A 26658-nucleotide genomic window follows, 5' to 3' on the forward strand; every position below is an offset into this window, starting at 1 on the left:
CTACTACTACTACTGATACAACTACTACTACTACTACTACTACTACTACTACTACTACTACTACTGATACTACTACTACTACTACTACTGATACTACTACTACTACTACTACTACTACTGCTACTACTACTACTACTACTACTACTACTACTACTACTACTACTACTGATACTACTACTACTACTACTACTGATACTACTACTACTGCTGATACTACTACTACTACTACTGATACTACTACTGATACTACTACTACTGATACTACTACTACTACTACTGATACTACTACTGATACTACTACTACTGATACTACTACTACTACTACTGATACTACTACTACTACTATTACTACTACTACTACTACTACTACTACTGATACAACTACTACTACTACTACTACTACTACTACTACTACTACTGATACTACTACTACTACTACTACTACTGATACTACTACTACTACTACTACTACTACTGATACTACTACTACTACTATTACTACTACTACTACTACTACTACTGATACAACTACTACTACTACTACTACTACTACTACTACTACTACTACTACTACTACTACTGATACTACTACTACTACTATTACTACTACTACTACTACTACTACTGATACAACTACTACTACTACTACTACTACTACTACTACTACTACTACTACTACTGATACTACTACTACTACTACTACTACTACTGATACTACTACTACTACTACTACTACTACTACTGATACTACTACTACTACTATTACTACTACTACTACTACTACTACTGATACAACTACTACTACTACTACTACTACTACTACTACTACTACTACTACTGATACAACTACTACTACTACTACTACTGATACTACTACTACTACTATTACTACTACTACTACTACTACTACTGATACAACTACTACTACTACTACTACTACTACTACTACTACTACTGATACTACTACTACTACTATTACTACTACTACTACTACTACTACTGATACAACTACTACTACTACTACTACTACTACTACTACTACTACTACTGATACTACTACTACTACTACTACTGATACTACTACTACTACTACTACTACTACTGCTACTACTACTACTACTACTACTACTACTACTACTACTACTACTACTGATACTACTACTACTACTACTACTACTGATACTACTACTACTGCTGATACTACTACTACTACTACTGATACTACTACTGATACTACTACTACTGATACTACTACTACTACTACTGATACTACTACTGATACTACTACTACTACTACTACTACTACTACTACTACTAGTACTACTACTATTACTACTACTACTACTACTACTGCTACTACTACTACTACTACTACTACTACTACTACTACTAGTACTACTACTATTACTACTACTACTACTACTACTGCTACTACTACTACTACTACTACTACTACTACTAGTACTACTACTATTACTACTACTACTACTACTACTGATACTACCACTACTGATACTACTACTATTACTGATACTACTACTACTACTGCTACAACTACTACTACTACTACTACTACTACTACTACTACTACTACTACTACTAGTACTACTACTATTACTACTACTACTACTACTACTACTACTGATACTACTCCTGATACTACTACTATTAGAGTCCTGTGTGAGTCACGTGGGAGGCAAAGAGGAGGGAGGCAAAGAGGAGGCAAAGAGGAGGCAAATCCTACTCTGATTGCGCCAAGTATCGCTGGTGTTATTTAGTTTTATTCAATTCTCTTGGGTTCTCTAGCCCCTCATGCTTTAATCATGTGTATTTTCTGCATTCCTGTTCATGTGTCTTCTCGCAATTATCACTGGCCCCGTGTTTCTCCTAGATCTCACCGGCCTGCTCTCGTCTATCCCACATGCTCCACTGAGATCCAACATCTCGTTTCAGGGGGCCTGTGGAACTGCCAGTCAGCTGTTCCTAAGGCTGACTTCATCTCTGGCTACGCTTCCCTGCAGTCTCTGGATTTCCTTGCTCTCACGGAGACCTGGATCACTCCATCCAACACATCCACCCCAGCAGCTCTCTCCACAGCATATTCCTTCTCCCATACACCCAGACCCTCTGGCAGAGGAGGTGGCACTGGTCTCCTGCTCTCTCCCAAATGGAGCTTTTCCCTCTTCAAGCTACCTAATTTCACTCCTTCCACCTTTGAATTCCATGCCGTCACAGTAACCCATCCTATACAATTAACCATTGTTGTTCTCTACCGTCCACCAGGCGCCTTGGGGGACTTCTTGGAGGAATTAGATAATCTCCTCTCACACATCCCTGAAACTGGCCCTCCCGCTGTACTTCTCGGCGATTTCAACCTCCAGACAGGGAAGATATCTGAACTAACATCTCTGTTAACCACCTTTGCTTTCTCACTGTCTCCATCCCCACCAACTCATAAAGCTGGCAATGTCCTTGATCTCATATTCTCAAGGAACTGCTCTACTTCTAACCTCTCTGTAAACCCGCTCCACACCTCCGATCACTTCTTCATTTCATTCTCTCTACCCCTTTCCAAACATAACAACCTCATCTCTTCTAACTCTGCTCCTGTCCGCCGTAACCTCCGTTCCCTCTCCCCCTCTACCTTTACCTCATCGGTGCTCTCAGCCCTCCCTTCCTCTGACTCGTTCCAACTCCTGCCTCCAAATGCTGCTGCAAAAACTCTCCTCTCGACTCTCTCATCCTCTCTGGACTTTCTCTGTCCTCTCACATCGCGGCCGGCTCGTCAGTCCCCTCCTGCTCCCTGGCTAAATGATGCACTGCGTGCTAATAGAACCATCCTTCGGGCAGCAGAGCGGAAATGGTGGAAATCCAAACACTATGACGACCTCCTAACCTATCAGGCTCTCCTCTCCTCTTTCTCTGCTTCCATCTCTCAGGCAAAAAGCACTTTCTTTCAAGATAAGATCCAATCTTCCTATTCCAATCCCAAAAAACTATTTTCTATCTTCTCCACCCTCTTGGACCCCCCCAAAGCACCTCCCCCCTCCTCCCTTCTGTCAAGCGACTTTGTTAACCATTTTGAAAAAAAGGTTGATGATATTCGCTCTTCTTTTTCTGACTCACCTTTACTCACCGCTGGGTCACCAGACCCTCCCTTCACCCACACACTGACCTCCTTCTCCCCTCTCTCTCCAAGTGAGGTTCTTACCCTCGTTACCTCTGCCCGTCCTACCACCTGTTCTCTGGACCCTATCCCCTCAAACCTCCTTCAGACTATCGCTCCTGATATTCTACCATTTCTCACCCATTTCATCAACACTTCTCTAACTTCTGGTCACTTTCCAAACAGTCTCAAGGAGGCAAGAGTAAACCCTCTCCTAAAGAAACCCACTCTCAACCCGTCTGATGTTATTAACTACAGACCCGTCTCTCTCCTCCCGTTCCTGTCTAAAACACTTGAACGCGCTGTCTTTAAACAACTCTCCTCTTATCTCCATCAGAACAACCTTCTGGATCCGCACCAGTCTGGTTTCAAGGCAGGTCACTCAACAGAAACTGCTCTCCTTGCTGTCTCTGACAAACTGCACACTGCTAAAGCAGCCTCCCTCTCCTCTGTCATCATCCTTCTGGACCTGTCTGCTGCATTCGACACGGTGAACCATCGGATCCTCCTTCGCACTGTCCAAGAACTTGGAGTTTCAGGCACTGCACTTTCCCTCCTCACCTCATACCTCAACGACCGCACCTACAGGGTTACTTGGAGAGGGTCCGAGTCCGACCCTTGTCAATTAACTACAGGGGTCCCTCAGGGCTCGGTTCTTGGTCCCCTCCTCTTCTCCCTGTACACAAACTCGCTCGGGTCTGTCATTAGCCCGCATGGTTTTTCATACCACTGCTACGCTGACGACACCCAACTAATTCTGTCCTTTCCCCGCTCAGAGACCCAGGTCGTCGCACGCATCTCTGCTTGCCTAGCAGACATCTCTCGGTGGATGTCTGCTCATCACCTCAAGCTCAACCTTGACAAGACTGAACTGCTCTTCCTTCCGGGTAAAGATTGTCCCACTCTTGACCTAACAATCAACATCGGCACCTCTGTTGTTTCCCCGACTCAGACTGCAAGGAATCTGGGTGTGGTCCTAGATAACAAACTGTCCTTCACTGCAAACATCGCTGCTACAACCCGCTGCTGCAGATACACGCTTTACAACATCAGGAGGATACGTCCCCAGCTGACCCAGACATCAGCGCAGATTCTGGTCCAGGCTCTCGTCATCTCACGCCTAGACTACTGCAACTCCCTCCTGGCTGGTCTACCTGCATGTGCCATCCGACCTCTGCAGCTCATCCAGAATGCAGCGGCTCGTCTGGTCTTCAACCTTCCCAAATTCTCCCACACCACACCGCTCCTCCGCTCCCTTCACTGGCTTCCAGTAACTGCTAGAATCCACTTCAAGACACTGGTACTTGCGTACCATGCTGCGAATGGATCTGGCCCTTCCTACATCCAGGACATGGTTAAACCGTACACCCCAGCACGTGCACTCCGCTCTGCATCAGCCAAACAGCTCGCTGCACCCGCACTGCGAGGGGGACCCAAGTTCCCGTCAGCAAAAACACGTGGGTTTGCTATCCTGGCTCCAAAATGGTGGAATGAGCTCCCCATTGAAATCAGGACAGCAGAAAGCTTACACATCTTCCGACGCAAACTGAAAACTCATCTCTTTAGACTCCACTTCGAGCGATAAAATTACTAACAAAGCACTTATATACTAATAAAGGGCTGGCTTTCTAAATGCCAGTTGAGTAGCACTTGAAATGTTTGGCTCTATGAAACCTGATGTACTTATATGATTCTGTTTTCTTAAAGGTTGTATCTTCCTGGTCGAATGCACTTATTGTAAGTCGCTTTGGATAAAAGCGTCAGCTAAATGCAATGTAATGTAATGTAATACTATTACTGATACTACTACTATTACTGATACTACTACTACTACTACTGATACTACTACTACTACTACTGATACTACTACTATTACTGATACTACTACTGATACTAATACTACCGATACTACTACTACTGATACTACTACTACTACTGATACTACTACTGATACTAATACTACTACTACTACTACTGATACTACTACTACTACTGATACTACTACTGATACTAATACTACTACTACTACTACTGATACTACTACTACTACTACTACTACTACTACTACTACTACTACTACTACTACTACTACTACTGATACTACTACTGATACTACTACTACTACTACTACTACTACTACTGCTACTACTACTACTACTACTGATACTACTACTATTACTGATACGACTACTACTACTACTACTACTACTACTGATACTACTACTACTACTACTACTACTACTACTGATACTACTACTACTACTACTACTGATACTAATACATACATGTTGAATCAATAGCTAACTAGTCGCGTACAGTTGCTCACTAGTGCAACAAAAGCCAAACTAGTTGAAGGAAAGGTCTTACATGTAAGAAAAATGTGTAACATGTAAGGTCAAAGTCTAACATGTTGATAACAGAACCTCACTAGTGAGAAAAATTGCCCTCCACTAGTTAACTAGTAAGACAAACATCTGTGTCACTAGTTTACTAGTGACTCCTCTAAGGCTCCACTAGTTAACTAGTGAGATAAAGTGTGTGTAACTAGTTAACTAGTAAGGCAAAAACCATTGCACTAGTGTAGCTAGTGGACACTTTGGACCTCACTAGTTAACTAGTGCACATTTTGAGCCTCACTAGTTAACTAGTAAGGTCAAAGGAGGCGGCAACTAGTTAACTAGTGAACATTCTGCCTTCACTAGTTAACGTGTAAGCTTTAATATGTATCCACTAGTTAACTAGTCGCCGTTCATATGGCTCACTAGTGAACGTGTATGGCATACACGTTCACTAGTGAGCCATATGCAAATGAAGCAGGCGGGACCCAGATTCTGATTGGTCAGTTCAGCTCTGTGAGGGAGAGCCTTAGGGGGCGTTCTCCTGCAATGTTTTTAGCAACGTCTCGAAGAAGTGAGGTGCATCAGTCGGGTATTCAGTGCCTACTGTTAAAATATTGTCCGTGGGAAGTCAGTCAGTGTGTGTTTTGCCTAGAAAAATACATGTTTCTGTTTCTGCTTTGCTCCGCTTTCTGTGAGTGTTTTTGTTGGTGCGAGTGTGCGTATGCTTGTGTGAGAGAACACCGGCACTCGAGACACAAAAGTAGCGGATATGATCGTAGGACATATTATCAGCGGTGCCCACGAAATGAATAAAGCTGAAACACTGGACAGATCTTAAAACCAGGGTAACGATAGATCCGTATGATGATAAACAACCTCTCCATATTTACGGAAGTCACGGCGATCTCTCAAAGCTGTGATCCGAAGAGGGTTACTTCCTCTTTCTATCCATCACTAATGTCCCTCCTTCTGTTATCACAGTTCTATTCCAATCCAGCACCTTTCAAATTGCAGCTTAATAAAATGTTTTAAAGAGGATCTATATTCCTGTCTGCAGTCCTAAGGCAACTTTCTAATTTTAACAAAGTATTCAATGTTCTTACCTCATTTGATATACAGTCATATGATCATAATTACAACAATACTTTTGTTTTATATTTTTGTAAATATGGTCATATGACTGTATTTTAAAACACAGTGTATTTAAGCTCTTAAAGAAACAATTTGGGCTGGGTGGCGCTCTATATCTTAGGGCCAATAGGAGACCTCGATGCATTATTTCCCCTCCTCCTCATTAGCATTCTGTGCGACTAGTGCGACTAGTGCACATTTGGGATCCACTAGTGCGACTAGTGAACATTTTAAGCCCGACTAGTTCACTAGTGGAATTTCAATGTATCTCACTAGTTAACTAGTAAAGGGCGAAGGGTTCACTAGTTAACGTGTAGACATTTTGAGCCCCACTAGTTAACTAGTAAGGCCAAAAGACGCGTCAACTAGTTAACTAGTGAACCTTTTGCCTTTACTAGTTAACTAGTCGCACCCAGAATCACTCACTAGTTAACTAGTGCAGACAAATGTATGCCACTAGTTAACTAGTTGTGCTTATTTTGTGTAACTAGTTAACATGTCAGAGCTTTTGCAGCGCACTAGTTAACATGTAAGACTTTTAGCGTCACTAGTACGGTCAGAGGGTCACTAGTTCATGAAAAAGCTTACATGTTGATACTTTGGTGCAACTAGTGCTGCTCCTGGCGTCACTAGTAAGGCTTATGTGCTAACTAGTCGGACAAAAGTGCCACTAGTCGCTGAAAAAGACTGACTAGTGTAATGTTTTATTGAACTAGTAAAGCAGAATGCCAAACTAGTTTGACCATATCTCTAACAAGTGGAATCAAAGAGCCAACTAGTGTAGACAGCTGCCGTCTGATATCAAGGATGTGGAATAAATACTCAAATGGCTTGCCATAGATACAACTACTACTACTACTACAACTACTACTACTCCTACTGCTACTACTACTGCTACTGATACTACTACTACTACTACAACTACTACTACTGATACTACTACTACTACTACTACAACTACTACTACTACTACTACTACTACTACTACTACTACTGCTACTGCTACTACTAATGCTGACTGCATGGTGAAGAATTTAAAAGATTTATCAAAAAAAGTCTTTTTTTTTGTTGAAAAAGTCCAAATTCTCTCTCCCCCTCTCCCTCTCCCGCTCTCTCTCCCCCTCTCTCCCTCTCTGTCCCTCTCTCTCCCCTCTCTCCCTCTATCCCTCTCTCTCCCTCTCTCTCCCTCCCCCTCTCTCTCCCCCTCTCTCCCTCTCTGTCCCTCTCTCTCCCCTCTCCCTCTATCCCTCTCTCTCCCTCTCTCTCCCTCCCCCTCTCTCTCTTTCTCTCTCTCCCCCTCTCCCTCTCTCTCCCCCTCTCTCCCCCCTCTCTCTCTCTCCCCCTCTCTCTCCCTCTCTCCCCCTCTCTCTCTCTCTCCCTCTCTCTCCCCCCTCTCTCTCTATCCACCTCTCTCCCTCTCTCTCCCTCCCTCTCTCCCCCTCTCCCTCTCTCCCTCTCTCCCTCTCTCTCCCCCTCTCTCTCCCTCTCTCTCTCAGACGTGATGTCCTCTCTCTCTTCCTGTTACTCCGCCCTGTTGGCCGGTCTAAGCGCTGAGGTCCAGGTCCGCTGGCTGCAGATCGTGGTGAGAAACTCCTTCACAGAGGAGCTGCCGAGAGTCAGAGCCTTCCTGCACAAACACGTGAGACACACACACACACACACACACACACACACACACACACACACACACACACACACACACACACACACACACACACACACACACACACACACACACACACACACACACACACACACACACACACACACACACACATTCTCTCACCTGTCTGTCTACTGTCTGTCTCTCACCTGTCTGTCTCCTGTCTGTCTCTCACCTGTCTGTCTCTCACCTGTCTGTCTCCCACCTGTCTGTCTCCTGTCTGTCTGTCTGTCTCTCTCCTGTCTGTCTCTCACCCGTCTGTCTCTCACCTGTCTGTCTCTCACCTGTCTGTCTCTCACCTGTCTGTCTCCTGTCTGTCTCTCACCTGTCTGTCTCCTGTCCGTCTCTCACCTTTCTGTCTCTCACCTTTCTCTCTTCAGACCTCCAGGATGTACACGGTCCCTCTGTATGAGGACCTGGTTGCCGGGGTGATGAAAGGCGTTGCCGTGGAGATCTTCAACCAGACGCAGCGCCGGCTTCACCCGAACCTGAGACGCACTCTTCAGCAGATCCTGTTCCCGACCAATTGCAGTGCTCCGTCCATCCCCCCACCCCCCCACTGCCTTCCCACAGCCCGTCGGCACGGCAACCATCGCTCTGCAGGACGTCAATGTGTCGGCGTGATCATGTGACTCAGCATCATGTGACACAGCATCATGTGACACAGCATCATGTGACTCTCATGGGAATCTCAGCATCATGTGACTCAGCATCATGTGACTCTCAGCATCATGTGACTCTCAGCATCATGTGACTCTCAGCATCATGTGACTCAGCATCATGTGACTCTCAGCATCATGTGACTCTCAGCACTTCATCCTTTAAGCTCTGACCTGGAGACGTCTCATTGGACGTTAGCAACATGCCTCCTCCTAGTGGACGTTAACAAAACGCCTCCTCCTATTGGACGTTAGCAACACGGCTCCTCCTATTGGACGTTAGCAACACGCCTCCTCCTATTGGATGTCAGTGAGACGCCTTCTATGATTGGACGTCAGTGAGACGCCTCCTCCTATTGGACGTCAGGTCTCAGCCTTTGTCTCCCTCAGTGCACTTTAACTGATCACTTGAAATAAGACAGAGGAAGGTTTCAGCTCGTCTTCATCTTCGTCTTTGTCGCTGAATGACAGACTGCTCTTTAATAATAAAGCTGCGTTCACTCGTTTCTCCTGTGAGCGACTTAATTGGTGTTTACTCAAGTCACTCAAACTAGACCCGCTTGCGAGGGGGCGGGGCTTATCTCCATGTAGAAACCAACAACATATTTCCCTGTGATGTAACTCTCAAACATTAAACACTTTAATCTAAGTTCAGTTCCATGTTGTTTATCCCCATCTTCCTCCAATCAGAGCCTCAGGTCAGGTACACTCACCTGTGGCTCAGGTACACTCACCTGTGGCTCAGGTACACTCACCTGTGATACAGGTACACTCACCTGTGGCTCAGGTACACTCACCTGTGGCTCAGCTAAACTCACCTGTGGCTCAGGTAGGCTCACACTCACCTGTGGCTCAGGTACACTAACACTCACCTGTGGCTCAGCTAAACTCACCTGTAGCTCAGGTACACTCACCTGTGGCTCAGGTACAGTCACCTGTGGCTACACTCACCTGTGGCTCAGGTACACTCACCTGTGGCTACACTCACCTGTGGCTCAGGTACACTCGCCTGAGGCTCAGGTACACTCGCCTGTGGCTACACTCACCTGTGGCTCAGGTACACTCACCTGTGGCTCAGGTACACTCGCCTGTGGCTCAGGTAAACTCACCTGTGGCTACACTCACCTGTGGCTCAGGTACACTCGCCTGAGGCTCAGGTACACTCACCTGTGGCTCAGGTACCATTCACCTGTGGCTCAGGTACACTCGCCTGAGGCTCAGGTACACTCACCTGTGGCTCAGGTACCACTCACCTGTGGCTCAGGTACCATTCACCTGTGGCTCAGGTACACTCACCTGTGGCTACACTCGCCTGAGGCTCAGGTACACTCACCTGTGGCTCAGGTACACTGACGGGCCGGCTGGTTGTTTTGAACGTGTAGCAGAAACTAACCAATCTTCTTTAACTCTACCTCCTGATTCATGACTCAGCAGTTAACCCATTGGCTCTCACCCAGTGGCCTTCATGCTGCGTTCACTGCAGCTGGGAACTGAGAGCTTCTACCTACAGCAATAACAAGACTTCAGTCTGCGTCAGACGGTTTTAATATGTAGTGTTTTACAAAAACGCTCTGTAACTCTGATCTGAGGAATATGTGAGATTTAAAAAAACAACAGAACATTAATTTATATGTTTCGGGGGGAAAAGACGATATGAAGCTGAAACGTCCCACTGTTGTTGGCTGTCCCTGAACGCCTCTTCACAGTTGGACTACTAATAAACACTTGAAACTACAGATTGTGTTTGTTCTGTGTTTATTAAATGTGTATTATCTTTATTAATAAAGCAAGTATTAATACAAATGTGTTTCTCTCTGTTTTCATATATCTTTACAATAAGGACAAGTCACGTGATCTCTGCCTCTGCTCTTATTCTGAAGGGCTGAGAAAGACTTGATTGTTTTAGTGTCAGATGATGTTATTATTACCATGTAATTAATCATATAGTAAGGACTTCTTTAGAGACATATAACGCATGAATACATTCATAAAGACGTATTTCTCTCTGTTTGTCCCTCCGCGATCTCTGCTCTTATTCTGAAGGGCTCAAACGGAAGTGGTGTATTTTATTGTTTTAGTGTTGACGGCTGCGGCGTGACTTCCGGAGGAGACAGAGCATCATCAGCTGGACCGGAGACACATCTGGACCCGAGAGACAGACAGGAGAAAAGACAGACCGGTGGGGAGAGACAGGTCGAGAGAGAGAGACAGGTGCACAGAGATAGAGAGAGAGACAGACAGACAGGTGCACAGAGAGAGAGAGACAGACAGGCGGAGAGACAGACATATCGATGGACACCCGGGTGGTGTACCACCTGGAGGACCAGGAGACCCCGTACCTGATCCGGATCAACGTGCCCGCGCAGAGCGTGACCCTCGCGGACTTCAAGCACGTGCTGAACAAACCGAACGTGAAGTTCTTCTTCAAGAGCGAGGACGCGGATTTTGGGTGAGTCACGTGACCAGAGGAATAAATAAAACCCTATTTTTATTTTTAATAGTATTGTTATTTATTATTATTATTATTATTATTATTATTATTAGTTGTGTATTGTTATATGTTGCATTATTATTGGAATTTATTTGAGCATTATTATTATTATGAATTTCCTATTTGTTATTATTATTTTAGTTATTATTTTTATATTATTGTTATTCTTTACATTATTATTATTGTTATTATTTTATTTATTTGTTATTATTATTTATTAATGTTTTTTTAATTGTTATTATTTATTTGTATTATTATTTATGTTTTGTTCTATGGCCCGTACAGTTGTTGTTGTTGTTGTTGTTGTTGTTGTTGTTGGTTCTACATGTCTCTCTGATCAGTGGAACATGCAGGTTCTACATGTCTCTCTGATCAGTGGAGTATGCAGGTTCTACATGTCTCTCTGATCAGTGGAACATGCAGGTTCTACATGTCTCTCTGATCAGTGGAGCATGCAGGTTCTACATGTCTCTGATCAGTGGAGCATGCAGGTTCTAGATGTCTCTCTGATCAGTGGAGCATGCAGGTTCTACATGTCTCTCTGATCAGTGGAGCATGCAGGTTATACATGTCTCTCTGATCAGTGGAGCATGCAGGTTATACATGTCTCTCTGATCAGTGGAGCATGCAGGTTCTAGATGTCTCTCTGATCAGTGGAACATGCAGGTTCTACATGTCTCTCTGATCAGTGGAGCATGCAGGTTCTACATGTCTCTCTGATCAGTGGAACATGCAGGTTCGACATGTCTCTCTGATCAGTGGAACATGCAGGTTCTACATGTCTCTCTGATCAGTGGAACATGCAGGTTCTACATGTCTCTCTGATCAGTGGAACATGCAGGTTCTACATGTCTCTCTGATCAGTGGAACATGCAGGTTCTAGATGTCTCTCTGATCAGTGGAACATGCAGGTTCTAGATGTCTCTCTGATCAGTGGAGCATGCAGGTTCTAGATGTCTCTCTGATCAGTGGAACATGCAGGTTCTACATGTCTCTCTGATCAGTGGAGCATGCAGGTTCTACATGTCTCTCTGATCAGTGGAACATGCAGGTTCGACATGTCTCTCTGATCAGTGGAACATGCAGGTTCTACATGTCTCTCTGATCAGTGGAACATGCAGGTTCTACATGTCTCTCTGATCAGTGGAACATGCAGGTTCTACATGTCTCTCTGATCAGTGGAACATGCAGGTTCTAGATGTCTCTCTGATCAGTGGAACATGCAGGTTCTAGATGTCTCTCTGATCAGTGGAACATGCAGGTTCTAGATGTCTCTCTGATCAGTGGAACATGCAGGTTCTACATGTCTCTCTGATCAGTGGAGCATGCAGGTTCTACATGTCTCTCTGATCAGTGGAGCATGCAGGTTCTACATGTCTCTCTGATCAGTGGAACATGCAGGTTCTAGATGTCTCTCTGATCAGTGGAACATGCAGGTTCTAGATGTCTCTCTGATCAGTGGAACATGCAGGTTCTACATGTCTCTCTGATCAGTGGAGCATGCAGGTTCTAGATGTCTCTCTGATCAGTGGAACATGCAGGTTCTACATGTCTCTCTGATCAGTGGAGCATGCAGGTTCTAGATGTCTCTCTGATCAGTGGAACATGCAGGTTCTAGATGTCTCTCTGATCAGTGGAACATGCAGGTTCTACATGTCTCTCTGATCAGTGGAGCATGCAGGTTCTACATGTCTCTCTGATCAGTGGAGCATGCAGGTTCTACATGTCTCTCTGATCAGTGGAACATGCAGGTTCTAGATGTCTCTCTGATCAGTGGAACATGCAGGTTCTAGATGTCTCTCTGATCAGTGGAACATGCAGGTTCTACATGTCTCTCTGATCAGTGGAGCATGCAGGTTCTAGATGTCTCTCTGATCAGTGGAACATGCAGGTTCTACATGTCTCTCTGATCAGTGGAGCATGCAGGTTCTACATGTCTCTCTGATCAGTGGAACATGCAGGTTCTACATGTCTCTCTGATCAGTGGAGCATGCAGGTTCTACATGTCTCTCTGATCAGTGGAACATGCAGGTTCTAGATGTCTCTCTGATCAGTGGAACATGCAGGTTCTAGATGTCTCTCTGATCAGTGGAACATGCAGGTTCTACATGTCTCTCTGATCAGTGGAACATGCAGGTTCTACATGTCTCTCTGATCAGTGGAACATGCAGGTTCTACAAGTCTCTCTGATCAGTGGAACATGCAGGTTCTACATGTCTCTCTGATCAGTGGAGCATGCAGGTTCTACATGTCTCTCTGATCAGTGGAGCATGCAGGTTCTACATGTCTCTCTGATCAGTGGAACATGCAGGTTCTACATGTCTCTCTGATCAGTGGAACATGCAGGTTCTACATGTCTCTCTGATCAGTGGAACATGCAGGTTCTACAAGTCTCTCTGATCAGTGGAGCATGCAGGTTCTACATGTCTCTCTGATCAGTGGAACATGCAGGTTCTACATGTCTCTCTGATCAGTGGAACATGCAGGTTCTACATGTCTCTCTGATCAGTGGAGCATGCAGGTTCGACATGTCTCTCTGATCAGTGGAACATGCAGGTTCTACATGTCTCTCTGATCAGTGGAACATGCAGGTTCTACATGTCTCTCTGATCAGTGGAGCATGCAGGTTCTACATGTCTCTCTGATCAGTGGAGCATGCAGGTTCGACATGTCTCTCTGATCAGTGGAGCATGCAGGTTCTACATGTCTCTCTGATCAGTGGAGCATGCAGGTTCTAGATGTCTCTCTGATCAGTGGAGCATGCAGGTTCGACATGTCTCTCTGATCAGTGGAACATGCAGGTTCTAGATGTCTCTCTGATCAGTGGAACATGCAGGTTCTACATGTCTCTCTGATCAGTGGAACATGCAGGTTCTACATGTCTCTGATCAGTGGAACATGCAGGTTCTACATGTCTCTGATCAGTGGAACATGCAGGTTCTACATGTCTCTGATCAGTGGAACATGCAGGTTCTACATGTCTCTGATCAGTGGAGCATGCAGGTTCTACATGTCTCTCTGATCAGTGGAACATGCAGGTTCTACATGTCTCTCTGATCAGTGGAGCATGCAGGTTCTACATGTCTCTCTGATCAGTGGAGCATGCAGGTTCTACATGTCTCTCTGATCAGTGGAACATGCAGGTTCTACATGTCTCTCTGATCAGTGGAGCATGCAGGTTCTACATGTCTCTCTGATCAGTGGAGCATGCAGGTTCTACATGTCTCTCTGATCAGTGGAACATGCAGGTTCTAGATGTCTCTCTGATCAGTGGAACATGCAGGTTCTACATGTCTCTCTGATCAGTGGAACATGCAGGTTCTACATGTCTCTGATCAGTGGAACATGCAGGTTCTACATGTCTCTGATCAGTGGAACATGCAGGTTCTACATGTCTCTCTGATCAGTGGAACATGCAGGTTCTACATGTCTCTCTGATCAGTGGAGCATGCAGGTTCTACATGTCTCTCTGATCAGTGGAACATGCAGGTTCTACATGTCTCTCTGATCAGTGGAACATGCAGGTTCTACATGTCTCTCTGATCAGTGGAGCATGCAGGTTCTACATGTCTCTCTGATCAGTGGAACATGCAGGTTCTATATGTCTCTCTGATCAGTGGAACATGCAGGTTCTACATGTCTCTCTGATCAGTGGAGCATGCAGGTTCTACATGTCTCTCTGATCAGTGGAACATGCAGGTTCTAGATGTCTCTCTGATCAGTGGAGCATGCAGGTTCTACATGTCTCTCTGATCAGTGGAGCATGCAGGTTCTACATGTCTCTCTGATCAGTGGAACATGCAGGTTCTAGATGTCTCTCTGATCAGTGGAACATGCAGGTTCTACATGTCTCTCTGATCAGTGGAACATGCAGGTTCTACATGTCTCTCTGATCAGTGGAACATGCAGGTTCTACATGTCTCTCTGATCAGTGGAGCATGCAGGTTCTACATGTCTCTCTGATCAGTGGAGCATGCAGGTTCTACATGTCTCTCTGATCAGTGGAGCATGCAGGTTCTACATGTCTCTCTGATCAGTGGAGCATGCAGGTTCTACATGTCTCTCTGATCAGTGGAGCATGCAGGTTCTAGATGTCTCTCTGATCAGTGGAACATGCAGGTTCTACATGTCTCTCTGATCAGTGGAACATGCAGGTTCTACATGTCTCTCTGATCAGTGGAACATGCAGGTTCTACATGTCTCTCTGATCAGTGGAGCATGCAGGTTCTACATGTCTCTCTGATCAGTGGAACATGCAGGTTCTACATGTCTCTCTGATCAGTGGAGCATGCAGGTTCTACATGTCTCTCTGATCAGTGGAGCATGCAGGTTCTACATGTCTCTCTGATCAGTGGAGCATGCAGGTTCTACATGTCTCTCTGATCAGTGGAACATGCAGGTTCTACATGTCTCTGATCAGTGGAACATGCAGGTTCTACATGTCTCTGATCAGTCGAACATGCAGGTTCTACATGTCTCTGATCAGTGGAACATGCAGGTTCTAGATGTCTCTGATCAGTGGAGCATGCAGGTTCTACATGTCTCTCTGATCAGTGGAACATGCAGGTTCTACATGTCTCTCTGATCAGTGGAGCATGCAGGTTCTACATGTCTCTCTGATCAGTGGAACATGCAGGTTCTAGATGTCTCTCTGATCAGTGGAGCATGCAGGTTCTACATGTCTCTCTGATCAGTGGAGCATGCAGGTTCTACATGTCTCTCTGATCAGTGGAGCATGCAGGTTCTACATGTCTCTCTGATCAGTGGAGCATGCAGGTTCTACATGTCTCTCTGATCAGTGGAACATGCAGGTTCTACATGTCTCTGATCAGTGGAGCATGCAGGTTCTACATGTCTCTCTGATCAGTGGAGCATGCAGGTTCTACATGTCTCTCTGATCAGTGGAACATGCAGGTTCTAGATGTCTCTCTGATCAGTGGAGCATGCAGGTTCTACATGTCTCTCTGATCAGTGGAGCATGCAGGTTCTACATGTCTCTCTGATCAGTGGAACATGCAGGTTCTAGATGTCTCTCTGATCAGTGGAACATGCAGGTTCTACATGTCTCTCTGATCAGTGGAGCATGCAGGTTCTACATGTCTCTCTGATCAGTGGAGCATGCAGGTTCTACATGTCTCTCTGATCAGTGGAGCATGCAGGTTCTACATGTCTCTCTGATCAGTGGAACATGCAGGTTCTAGATGTCTCTCTGATCAGTGGAACATGCAGGTTCTACATGTCTCTCTGATCAGTGGAACATGCAGGTTCTACATGTCTCTGATCAGTGGAACATGCAGGTTCTACATGTCTCTGATCAGTGGAACATGCAGGTTCTACATGTCTCTCTGATCAGTGGAACATGCAGGTTCTACATGTCTCTCTGATCAGTGGAACATGCAGGTTCTACATGTCTCTGATCAGTGGAACATGCAGGTTCTACATGTCTCTCTGATCAGTGGAACATGCAGGTTCTACATGTCTCTCTGATCAGTGGAACATGCAGGTTCTACATGTCTCTCTGATCAGTGGAGCATGCAGGTTCTAGATGTCTCTCTGATCAGTCGAACATGCAGGTTCTACATGTCTCTGATCAGTGGAACATGCAGGTTCTACATGTCTCTCTGATCAGTGGAACATGCAGGTTCTACATGTCTCTGATCAGTGGAACATGCAGGTTCTACATGTCTCTCTGATCAGTGGAACATGCAGGTTCTACATGTCTCTCTGATCAGTGGAACATGCAGGTTCTACATGTCTCTGATCAGTGGAACATGCAGGTTCTACATGTCTCTCTGATCAGTGGAACATGCAGGTTCTACATGTCTCTCTTATCAGTGGAACATGCAGGTTCTACATGTCTCTCTGATCAGTGGAGCATGCAGGTTCTACATGTCTCTCTGATCAGTGGAGCATGCAGGTTCTACATGTCTCTCTGATCAGTGGAACATGCAGGTTCTACATGTCTCTCTGATCAGTGGAGCATGCAGGTTCTACATGTCTCTCTGATCAGTGGAGCATGCAGGTTCTACATGTCTCTCTGATCAGTGGAGCATGCAGGTTCTACATGTCTCTCTGATCAGTGGAGCATGCAGGTTCTACATGTCTCTCTGATCAGTGGAACATGCAGGTTCTACATGTCTCTCTGATCAGTGGAACATGCAGGTTCTATATGTCTCTCTGATCAGTGGAACATGCAGGTTCTACATGTCTCTGATCAGTGGAGCATGCAGGTTCTACATGTCTCTCTGATCAGTGGAGCATGCAGGTTCTACATGTCTCTCTGATCAGTGGAACATGCAGGTTCTAGATGTCTCTCTGATCAGTGGAACATGCATGTTCTACATGTCTCTCTGATCAGTGGAACATGCAGGTTCTACATGTCTCTCTGATCAGTGGAGCATGCAGGTTCTACATGTCTCTCTGATCAGTGGAGCATGCAGGTTCTACATGTCTCTCTGATCAGTGGAACATGCAGGTTCTACATGTCTCTCTGATCAGTGGAGCATGCAGGTTCTACATGTCTCTCTGATCAGTGGAGCATGCAGGTTCTACATGTCTCTCTGATCAGTGGAACATGCAGGTTCTAGATGTCTCTCTGATCAGTGGAACATGCAGGTTCTACATGTCTCTCTGATCAGTGGAGCATGCAGGTTCTACATGTCTCTCTGATCAGTGGAACATGCAGGTTCTAGATGTCTCTCTGATCAGTGGAACATGCAGGTTCTACATGTCTCTCTGATCAGTGGAACATGCAGGTTCTACATGTCTCTCTGATCAGTGGAGCATGCAGGTTAGATGTAAACAGTGTTTACATGATGCTCATCAACGTCCTGAGTTGATCTGAGAGAGATGTAAACAACAGGAAATATCTCTGTATAAACGTGAGAGCAGCTGATCGGGATTAAAGGAGGAAGAGACCATGATCTCAGTAATCCCTCCGGATCTCACACACACACACACACACACACACACACACACACACACACACACACACACACACACACACACACACACACACACACACACACACACACACACACACACACACACACACACACACACACACACACACACACACACACACACACACACACACTTTATTATATATTAAAGAGCTTTTAGTCATGGTGATCTGTAAAGCTATCAGCAGTGTGATCTCTGTGGAGCTCTGTGATTGGCTGTGTGATGGAGAACTGCACCCTGTAAGATGTAGTTTAATTGTTCATGTCAACATGCTGTTCCAGATATTTACGTGTGTGTGTGTGTGTGTGTGTGTGTGTGTGTGTGTGTGTGTGTGTGTGTGTGTGTGTGTGTGTGTGTGTGTGTGTGTGTGTGTGTGTGTGTGTGTGTGTGTGTGTGTGTGTGTGTGTGTGTGTGTGTGTGTGTGTGTGTGTGTGTGTGTGTGTGTGTGTGTGTGTGTGTGTGTGTGTGTGTGTGTGTGTGTGTGTTTTAACAGGGTGGTCAAAGAGGAGATCAGCGATGATGATGCCAGGCTGCCCTTTGTCAATGGGAGAGTCGTCTGCTGGGTCAGAAACACACACTCACACACTCACTCACTCACTCACTCACTCACTCACTCACTCACTCACTCACTCACTCACTCACTCACTCACTCACCTGTCTCTCTCTCTCAGGTGGTGTCAGCTGACTCCTGTCACTCAGACTTCAGAGGGTCAGACCTGCAGTCTATAGCCACGCCCACTGACCTGGCCCCGCCCCCTCTCGAGAGGACAGGTGTGATTGGAGAGTCCAGACCCCCCTCCTTCCAGTGAGTAGAGAACTGCATCCTGGGAGATGTAGTTTAATGTCTCAGGTCCACTGGCTGTTTATCAAAGAACGGTAGTTATGTCTGTAACTACAGTTCTTTGAGACCCTACTGACCGCCAGAGGCCAGAGGCGGTGCTTTAGCACTGGATATGTCCATCGCATGCATGCGCAGCTCGAGTAACAATTACAACAAAGTCACCTGTGACCCACGTCACGGCTATATCAGCCGGTGTCGTCAGAGGATCTGTTCCCAGTGACAGGAAACTCTGGCGGTCATCAGGGACTCATAGAACCGTAGTTACAGCCGTAACTATCGTTCTATTTCGTCCCTACTGACCGCCAGGCACACTACGGAGGAGATGTCTCCGACAGTGATGACTGAGCAGGCCAAACCTGGCGACGAGTCTGCACCAATAAGGACATAACTCTCTAGACATTAGGGCAAAGGCTTACAGTGATACATCACTGAGGCCCAGCAGAGAAGGCTCGGCCAGAGCCTGCTGCAGAGAGGTAGAGACAGCCAGCATCAGATGGGAGAGGGAGTTTGCTCAGTCTGACCGGGAATGACTGAGCTGGAGGAAGTTTTGACGAGGAGGGGTGCCACCTCTGCGACTCTAGCCACTCTGAGCGCCCGAGGCATGAAGCTACAGCTCATGCTCGCCAAGGCAAGAGGGGCAGCGGTCATGGCCGTCCTCGGGCTCAAGAGAAGCCATACAGGCGCTACATGAATGAGCCAGTCTGTAGGTAGCCAGACGCAGCGTAGCTGGGAGCGGGTGCGAGAACACAGCCTTCCCCAGCTACCTGCTGAACGGAAAGAGTAGAGCAATGCTCCTAATCGCCGAACACAGAGAGGGGTGTAACTACACCCACGTCACCAGCAGAGGGAGCGGGAGCACTGCCTTCACCAGCTGAGGTAAATTATGAAGCTCAACAGAACATGCAGGACGTTAGCCAAGCGGCTGCTGCTAACAATCAAAACAATACGTTACAGTAATAACTATGGCCAGTACTTACACGGCATAGAACCGTAGTTACAGTAGTAACTATGGCCATTGCTTACACGGCATAGAACCGTAGTTACAGTAATAACTATGGCCATTGCTTACACGGCATAGAACCGTAGTTACAGTAGTAACTATGGCCAGTACTTACACGGCTTAGAACCGTAGTTACAGTAATAACTATGGCCATTGCTTACACGGCATAGAACCGTAGTTACAGTAGTAACTATGGCCATTGCTTACACGGCATAGAACCGTAGTTACAGTAGTAACTATGGCCAGTGCTTACACGGCTTAGAACCGTAGTTACAGTAGTAACTATGGCCAGTGCTTACACGGCTTAGAACCGTAGTTACAGTAGTAACTATGGCCAGTGCTTACACGGCATAGAACCGTAGTTACAGTAGTAACTATGGCCAGTACTTACACGGCTTAGAACCGTAGTTACAGTAGTAACTATGGCCAGTGCTTACACGGCTTAGAACCGTAGTTACAGTAGTAATTATGGCCAGTACTTACACGGCTTAGAACCGTAGTTACAGTAGTAACTATGGCCAGTGCTTACACGGCTTAGAACCGTAGTTACAGTAGTAACTATGGCCAGTGCTTACACGGCTTAGAACCGTAGTTACAGTAGTAACTATGGCCAGTGCTTACACGGCTTAGAACCGTAGTTACAGTAGTAACTATGGCCATTGCTTACACGGCGTAGAACCGTAGTTACAGTAGTAACTATGGCCAGTACTTACACGGCTTAGAACCGTAGTTACAGTAGTAACTATGTACAGTACTTACACGGCGTAGAACCGTAGTTACAGTCGTAAATATGGCCAGTGCTTACACGGCTTAGAACCGTAGTTACAGTAGTAACTATGGCCAGTGCTTACACGGCATAGAACCGTAGTTACAGTAGTAACTATGTACAGTACTTACACGGCGTAGAACCGTAGTTACAGTCGTAAATATGGCCAGTGCTTACACGGCGTAGAACCGTAGTTACAGTAGTAACTATGGCCAGTGCTTACACGGCATAGAACCGTAGCTACAGTAGTAACTATGTACAGTACTTACACGGCTTAGAACCGTAGTTACAGTCGTAAATATGGCCAGTGCTTACACGGCTTAGAACCGTAGTTACAGTCGTAAATATGGCCAGTGCTTACACGGCATAGAACCGTAGTTACAGTAGTAACTATGGCCAGTGCTTACACGGCGTAGAACCATAGTTACAGTAGTAACTATGGCCAGTGCTTACACGGCTTAGAACCGTAGTTACAGTAGTAACCGTGGCCAGTGCTTAAAAGTGTCAGCCAAACGGCTGCACACTCGAGCAGTGGTTCTCAAACTTTTTGCAATAATGTTCCCCCTTTGAAAAAAAAATTCAGCCACAAACACCTGATCAGCGCAAACACAATTTGTTAAGGAAAAAATGCCTATATAAAGAGGTACAGTACGGCGCTGCACCATCAGTGTCTGATTTATTAAAATAACAACCTTTTAACTGAGAAACACGCTACATTTAAAATGTTTACTATCTATCACTAAATTTATGGCAAACCAATTTTAACATCATGCAATAACGCTGAGACGACATTAGCTGCATTGAACTGATCTTTTTAATAAGTTGTACAATGTAGTGAGAAACATGGGCTTGAGCTTCACGGAGGACCTTTGTCATTCTGACAGGGAGGCACCTGCAGTTATTACACTTCACGTTTTGAAATATGTGTAACTCTGTCAATATAAAACCCACACTGCTCAAACTTCCTTACTTTTCCTAGAATTGGTATATTTATTTATTTTGGGGCGTGGGGAATGAAGAGAGCATTTTATGAGCATGGGATTTTGACCCCTCATATAAACATACTGTATGCATAATGCTGCGCTATACTTTGCGGCCACACGCCGTTGCCAATCAACGCTTATGGTTTAGGTCCTTTGAAAAGCAGGCAGTCATATCGTTAGCTAGAACTAGCTAGATCTGATAGATTTGGACTTAGGCGCGAGTGAAGTGTAACCGGACGCGAGAGAGGGATCAGAGATCAGATCAGCTGCTGCTGACGGAGAGCAGCTCTGCATGTGACGGACCGTTGAGTGGATTAAAATTAAATACACTAAGAGTTAGACCTAACACACTTAGCGAGTTTATCTACTCTGGAACAATCTAAACTAGTTATAAATATATGTATTCTTTCCTGTCGGGTCACTTAGCCTATTACAGGTTCAGCGAGCTGCACGAGACTGACGGGCTGCCAGGAGAGGGAGAGGAAAAGAGAGCGCCCCGTTTATTTTTCACATTTTATTATCCAGAGTTACCGTGAACCTTAGAATGAAGTAGTTAATCTACTATTCGCAGTTTGTTTAAATGCATTAGTTATGTTTTTTTTTTTATTAACATAAAATAAATCTCACGTACCCCCTGCAGTACTCCAACGTACCCCTAGGGGTCCGCGTACCCCCATTTGAGAACCACTGCTCTAGATAATATCATATTGGGAGGATGAAACCCTCTTAATGGGCACACATGCAGAGCACACAGCACGCAGTGAAGATCGCTCTCTGCATCTAACCCATCCTAGTGCTCGGAGTCTAGTTCTAGGAGCAGTAAATAACAACGATATAGTTAGGCTGAGCCACGCTACTGCTAACTAAACAAAACGAGAGACGCAGCTAAAGCTGGAAACTCAAAGAGCTAATGATAGCTCGGGCACAACGCCACGAGCAGAAAGCACTAAAAAGCACAATAAGGGCAACTCGGCTGGGAGAGGGTGCGGGGACTCAGCCGTCACCAGAAGCACCAGAATCACAAACACCTGTCTCACTGACATCACAATCACCTGTCTCACTGACATCACAAACACCTGTCTCACTGACATCACAAACACCTGCCTCACTGACATCACAAACACCTGTCTCACTGACATCTCAAACACCTGTCTCACTGACATCTCAAACACCTGTCTCACTGACATCACAAACACCTGTCTCACTGACATCTCAAACACCTGTCTCACTGACATCACAAACACCTGTCTCACTGACATCTCAAACACCTGTCTCACTGACATCACAAACACCTGTCTCACTGACATCACAAACACCTGTGTCACTGACATCACAAACACCTGTCTCACTGACATCACAAACACCTGTCTCACTGACATCACAAACACCTGTCTCACTGACATCACACACACCTGTGTCACTGACATCACAAACCCCTGTCTCACTGACATCACAAACACCTGTCTCACTGACATCACACACACCTGTGTCACTGACATCACAAACACCTGTCTCACTGACATCACAAACACCTGTCTCACTGACATCTCAAACATATTACACAGAAGAGTACATATATTTTGTATTATTAATTATACCTGCTTCACCTGTCTGTCTCTCACCTGCCTTACTCCAACTGTCTGTCCCTCACCTGTCTCACCTGTCTTACTCCAACTGTCTGTCCCTCACCTGTCTCACCTGTCTTACTCTACCTGTCTGTCTTTCACCTGTCTTACTCTAACTGTCTGTCCCTCACCTGTCTCATCTGTCTTCCTCTACCTGTATGTCCCTCACCTGTCTGTCCCTCACCTCTCTCACCTGTCATACTCTAACTGTATGTCCCTCACCTGTCTCACCTGTCTGTCCATCACCTGTCTCACCTGTCTTACTCTACCTGTCTGTCGCTCACCTGTCTTACTCTACCTGTCTGTCCCTCACCTGTCTCACCTATCTGTCCCTCACCTGTCTCACCTGTCTTACTCCACCTGTCTGTCCATCACCTGTCTCACCTGTCTTACTCTACCTGTCTGTCCCTCACCTGTCTCACCTGTCTGTCCCTCACCTGTCTTAATCTACCTGTCTGTCCCTCACATGTCTGTCCCTCACCTGTCTTACTCTACCTTTCTGTCCCTCACCTGTCTCACCTGTCTGTCCCTCACCTGATTCACTCTAACTGTTTGTCCCTCAACTGTCTCACCTGTCTTCCTCTACCTGTCTGTCTCTCACCTGTCTTACTCTAACTGTCCGTCCCTCACCTGTTTCACCTGTCTGTCCCTCACCTGTCTCACCTGTCTTACTCTACCTGTCTGTCTCTCACCTGTCTTACTCTAACTGTCTGTCCCTCAACTGTCTCACCTGTCTTCCTCTACCTGTCTGTCCCTCACCTGTCTTACTCTAACTGTCTGTCCCTCGCCTGTCTTACTCTACCTGTCTGTCCCTCACCTGTCTCACCTGTCTGTCACTCACCTGTCTTACTCCAACTGTCTGTCCCTCACCTGTCTCACCTGTCTGTCCCTCACCTGTCTCACCTGTCTGTCACTCACCTGTCTTACTCCAACTGTCTGTCCCTCACCTGTCTCACCTGTCTGTCCCTCACCTGTCTTACTCTACCTTTCTGTCCCTCACCTGTCTCACCTGTCTTACTCTAACTGTCTGTTCCTCAACTGTCTCACCTGTCTTTCTCTACCTGTCTGTCCCTCACCTGTCTGTCTCTCACCTGTCTGTCCCTCACCTGTCTGTCTCACCTGTCTGTCTCTCACCTGTCTCACCTGTCTGTCTCTCACCTGTCTGTCTCTCACCTGTCTCACCTGTCTGTCTCTCACCTGTCTGTCTCTCACCTGTCTCACCTGTCTGTCTCTCACCTGTCTGTCTCTCACCTGTCTCACCTGTCTGTCTCTCACCTGTCTCACCTGTCTGTCTCTCACCTGTCTGTCTCTCACCTGTCTCACCTGTCTGTCTCTCACCTGTCTGTCTCTCACCTGTCTCACCTGTCTGTCTCTCACCTGTCTGTCTCTCACCTGTCTCACCTGTCTGCCTCTCACCTGTCTGTCTCTCAACTGTCTGTCCCTCACCTGTATGTCCCTCACCTGTCTCACCTGTCTGTCTCTCACGTGTCTCACCTGTCTGTCTCTCACCTGTCTGTCTCTCACCTGTCTCACCTGTATGTCTCTCACCTGTCTGTCTCTCACCTGTCTCACCTGTATGTCCCTCACCTGTCTGTCCCTCACCTGTCTCACCTGTCTGTCTCTAACGTGTCTCACCTGTCTGTCTCTCACCTGTCTGTCTCTCACCTGTCTCACCTGTCTGTCTCTCACCTGTCTGTCTCTCACCTGTCTCACCTGTATGTCTCTCACCTGTCTCACCTGTCTGTCTCTCACCTGTCTCACCTGTCTGTGTCTCACCTGTCTGTCTCTCACCTGTCTCACCTGTCTCACCTGTCTGTCTCTCACCTGTCTCACCTGTCTGTCTCTCACCTTTCTCACCTGTCTGTCTCTCACCTGTCTGTCTCTCACCTGTCTGTCTCTCACCTGTCTGTCTCTCAGTGCTGCTGTCTGTCAGGAGGAGGTTCGGGGGTCGGAGGTCAGATCAGTGTTTACGGCAGAAGAAGAGCGAGGTGAGACTCACTTCCTGTTCCTGTTGCTTCCTGTTAAAGCAGCGTTTGGTTTTTGAGCCTCTGATTGGCCGCTCTCTCTGCAGGTGAACGTCTGAATGGCCACGCCCACCCATCAGCTGTGGTGAAGGGGGCGGGGCCAACAGGAGGAGGAGACAGCTCCCAGCAGAGCAGCCAATTAGAGACGAGCAGCTTCTGTTCGTCGGAGGACTCCGGAGGACGGTCAGTGGACGCTTTCATTATTATAGATCATCTATTTATCATAAACTCACACTTTGATTGATACATCCAGAGCCTGTCTCTGATTGGCTGAAACCCCAAACAGATCATTGCAGCATTACCCATAATCCCCTCTGTTTCAGCCCTGTTTCCAAAGTGCTGATTCTCTGTCTGTTCCTTTAGATGAAAATAAGGAGCCCCTCCCCACGCCCCTCTGAGAGACATTTGGTTACAAAGAACTCAATGGTGCTCTAGAGGAGATTCAGGTGATAAGGGGGGGGGGGGGGGGGGGGGGGGGTTGTTGTTTCAGTAACTCAGACACTGATGGAGCTCAGGTTGTTGTTCAGTAACTCAGACTCTGATGGAGCTCAGCCTCAGGTTGTTGTTCAGTAACTCTGACTCTGATGGAGCTCAGGTTGTTGTTCAGTAACTCAGACTCTGATGGAGCTCAGCCTCAGGTTGTTGTTCAGTAACTCTGACTCTGATGGAGCTCAGGTTGTTGTTCAGTAACTCAGACTCTGATGGAGCTCAGCCTCAGGTTGTTGTTCAGTAACTCTGACTCTGATGGAGCTCAGGTTGTTGTTCAGTGACTCTGACTCTGATGGAGCTCAGGTTGTTGTTCAGTAACTCTGACTCTGATGGAGCTCAGGTTGTTGTTCAGTGACTCTGACTCTGATGGAGCTCAGGTTGTTGTTCAGTAACTCTGACTCTGATGGAGCTCAGTCTCAGGTTGTTGTTCAGTAACTCTGACTCTGATGGAGCTCAGGTTGTTGTTCAGTGACTCTGACTCTGATGGAGCTCAGGTTGTTGTTCAGTAACTCTGACTC

At 46.2% G+C, this 26658-nt stretch overlaps 2 protein-coding genes across 2 annotated transcripts in view; both read left to right on the top strand.

Moving 5' to 3' along the window:
* Positions 1 to 8009: 8009 nt before the first annotated feature.
* LOC307038274 (aminopeptidase RNPEPL1-like) lies at positions 8010 to 10761 on the top strand. The gene is made up of 2 exons (XM_079679658.1): positions 8010 to 8275; positions 8680 to 10761. The coding sequence occupies exons 1-2, from the start codon at positions 8138 to 8140 to the stop codon at positions 8929 to 8931; spliced, it is 390 nt and encodes a 129-aa protein (XP_079535784.1). The 5' UTR covers positions 8010 to 8137; the 3' UTR covers positions 8932 to 10761.
* Positions 10762 to 11049: 288 nt separating this feature from the next.
* LOC307034835 (segment polarity protein dishevelled homolog DVL-3-like) overlaps positions 11050 to 26658 on the top strand; it is a 30882-nt gene continuing 15273 nt past the window's right edge. The window contains exons 1-5 of the mRNA XM_079673761.1: positions 11050 to 11407; positions 18906 to 18975; positions 19084 to 19217; positions 25545 to 25615; positions 25699 to 25834. Of these exons, the coding sequence (XP_079529887.1) occupies positions 11250 to 11407; positions 18906 to 18975; positions 19084 to 19217; positions 25545 to 25615; positions 25699 to 25834 (569 nt within the window). The 5' untranslated portion in view covers positions 11050 to 11249. The remainder of the gene's footprint in view (positions 11408 to 18905; positions 18976 to 19083; positions 19218 to 25544; positions 25616 to 25698; positions 25835 to 26658) is intronic.

Source organism: Notothenia rossii (assembly GCF_949606895.1).
Source record: "Notothenia rossii genome assembly, chromosome: 4".
Taxonomy (NCBI): Eukaryota; Metazoa; Chordata; class Actinopteri; order Perciformes; family Nototheniidae; genus Notothenia; species Notothenia rossii.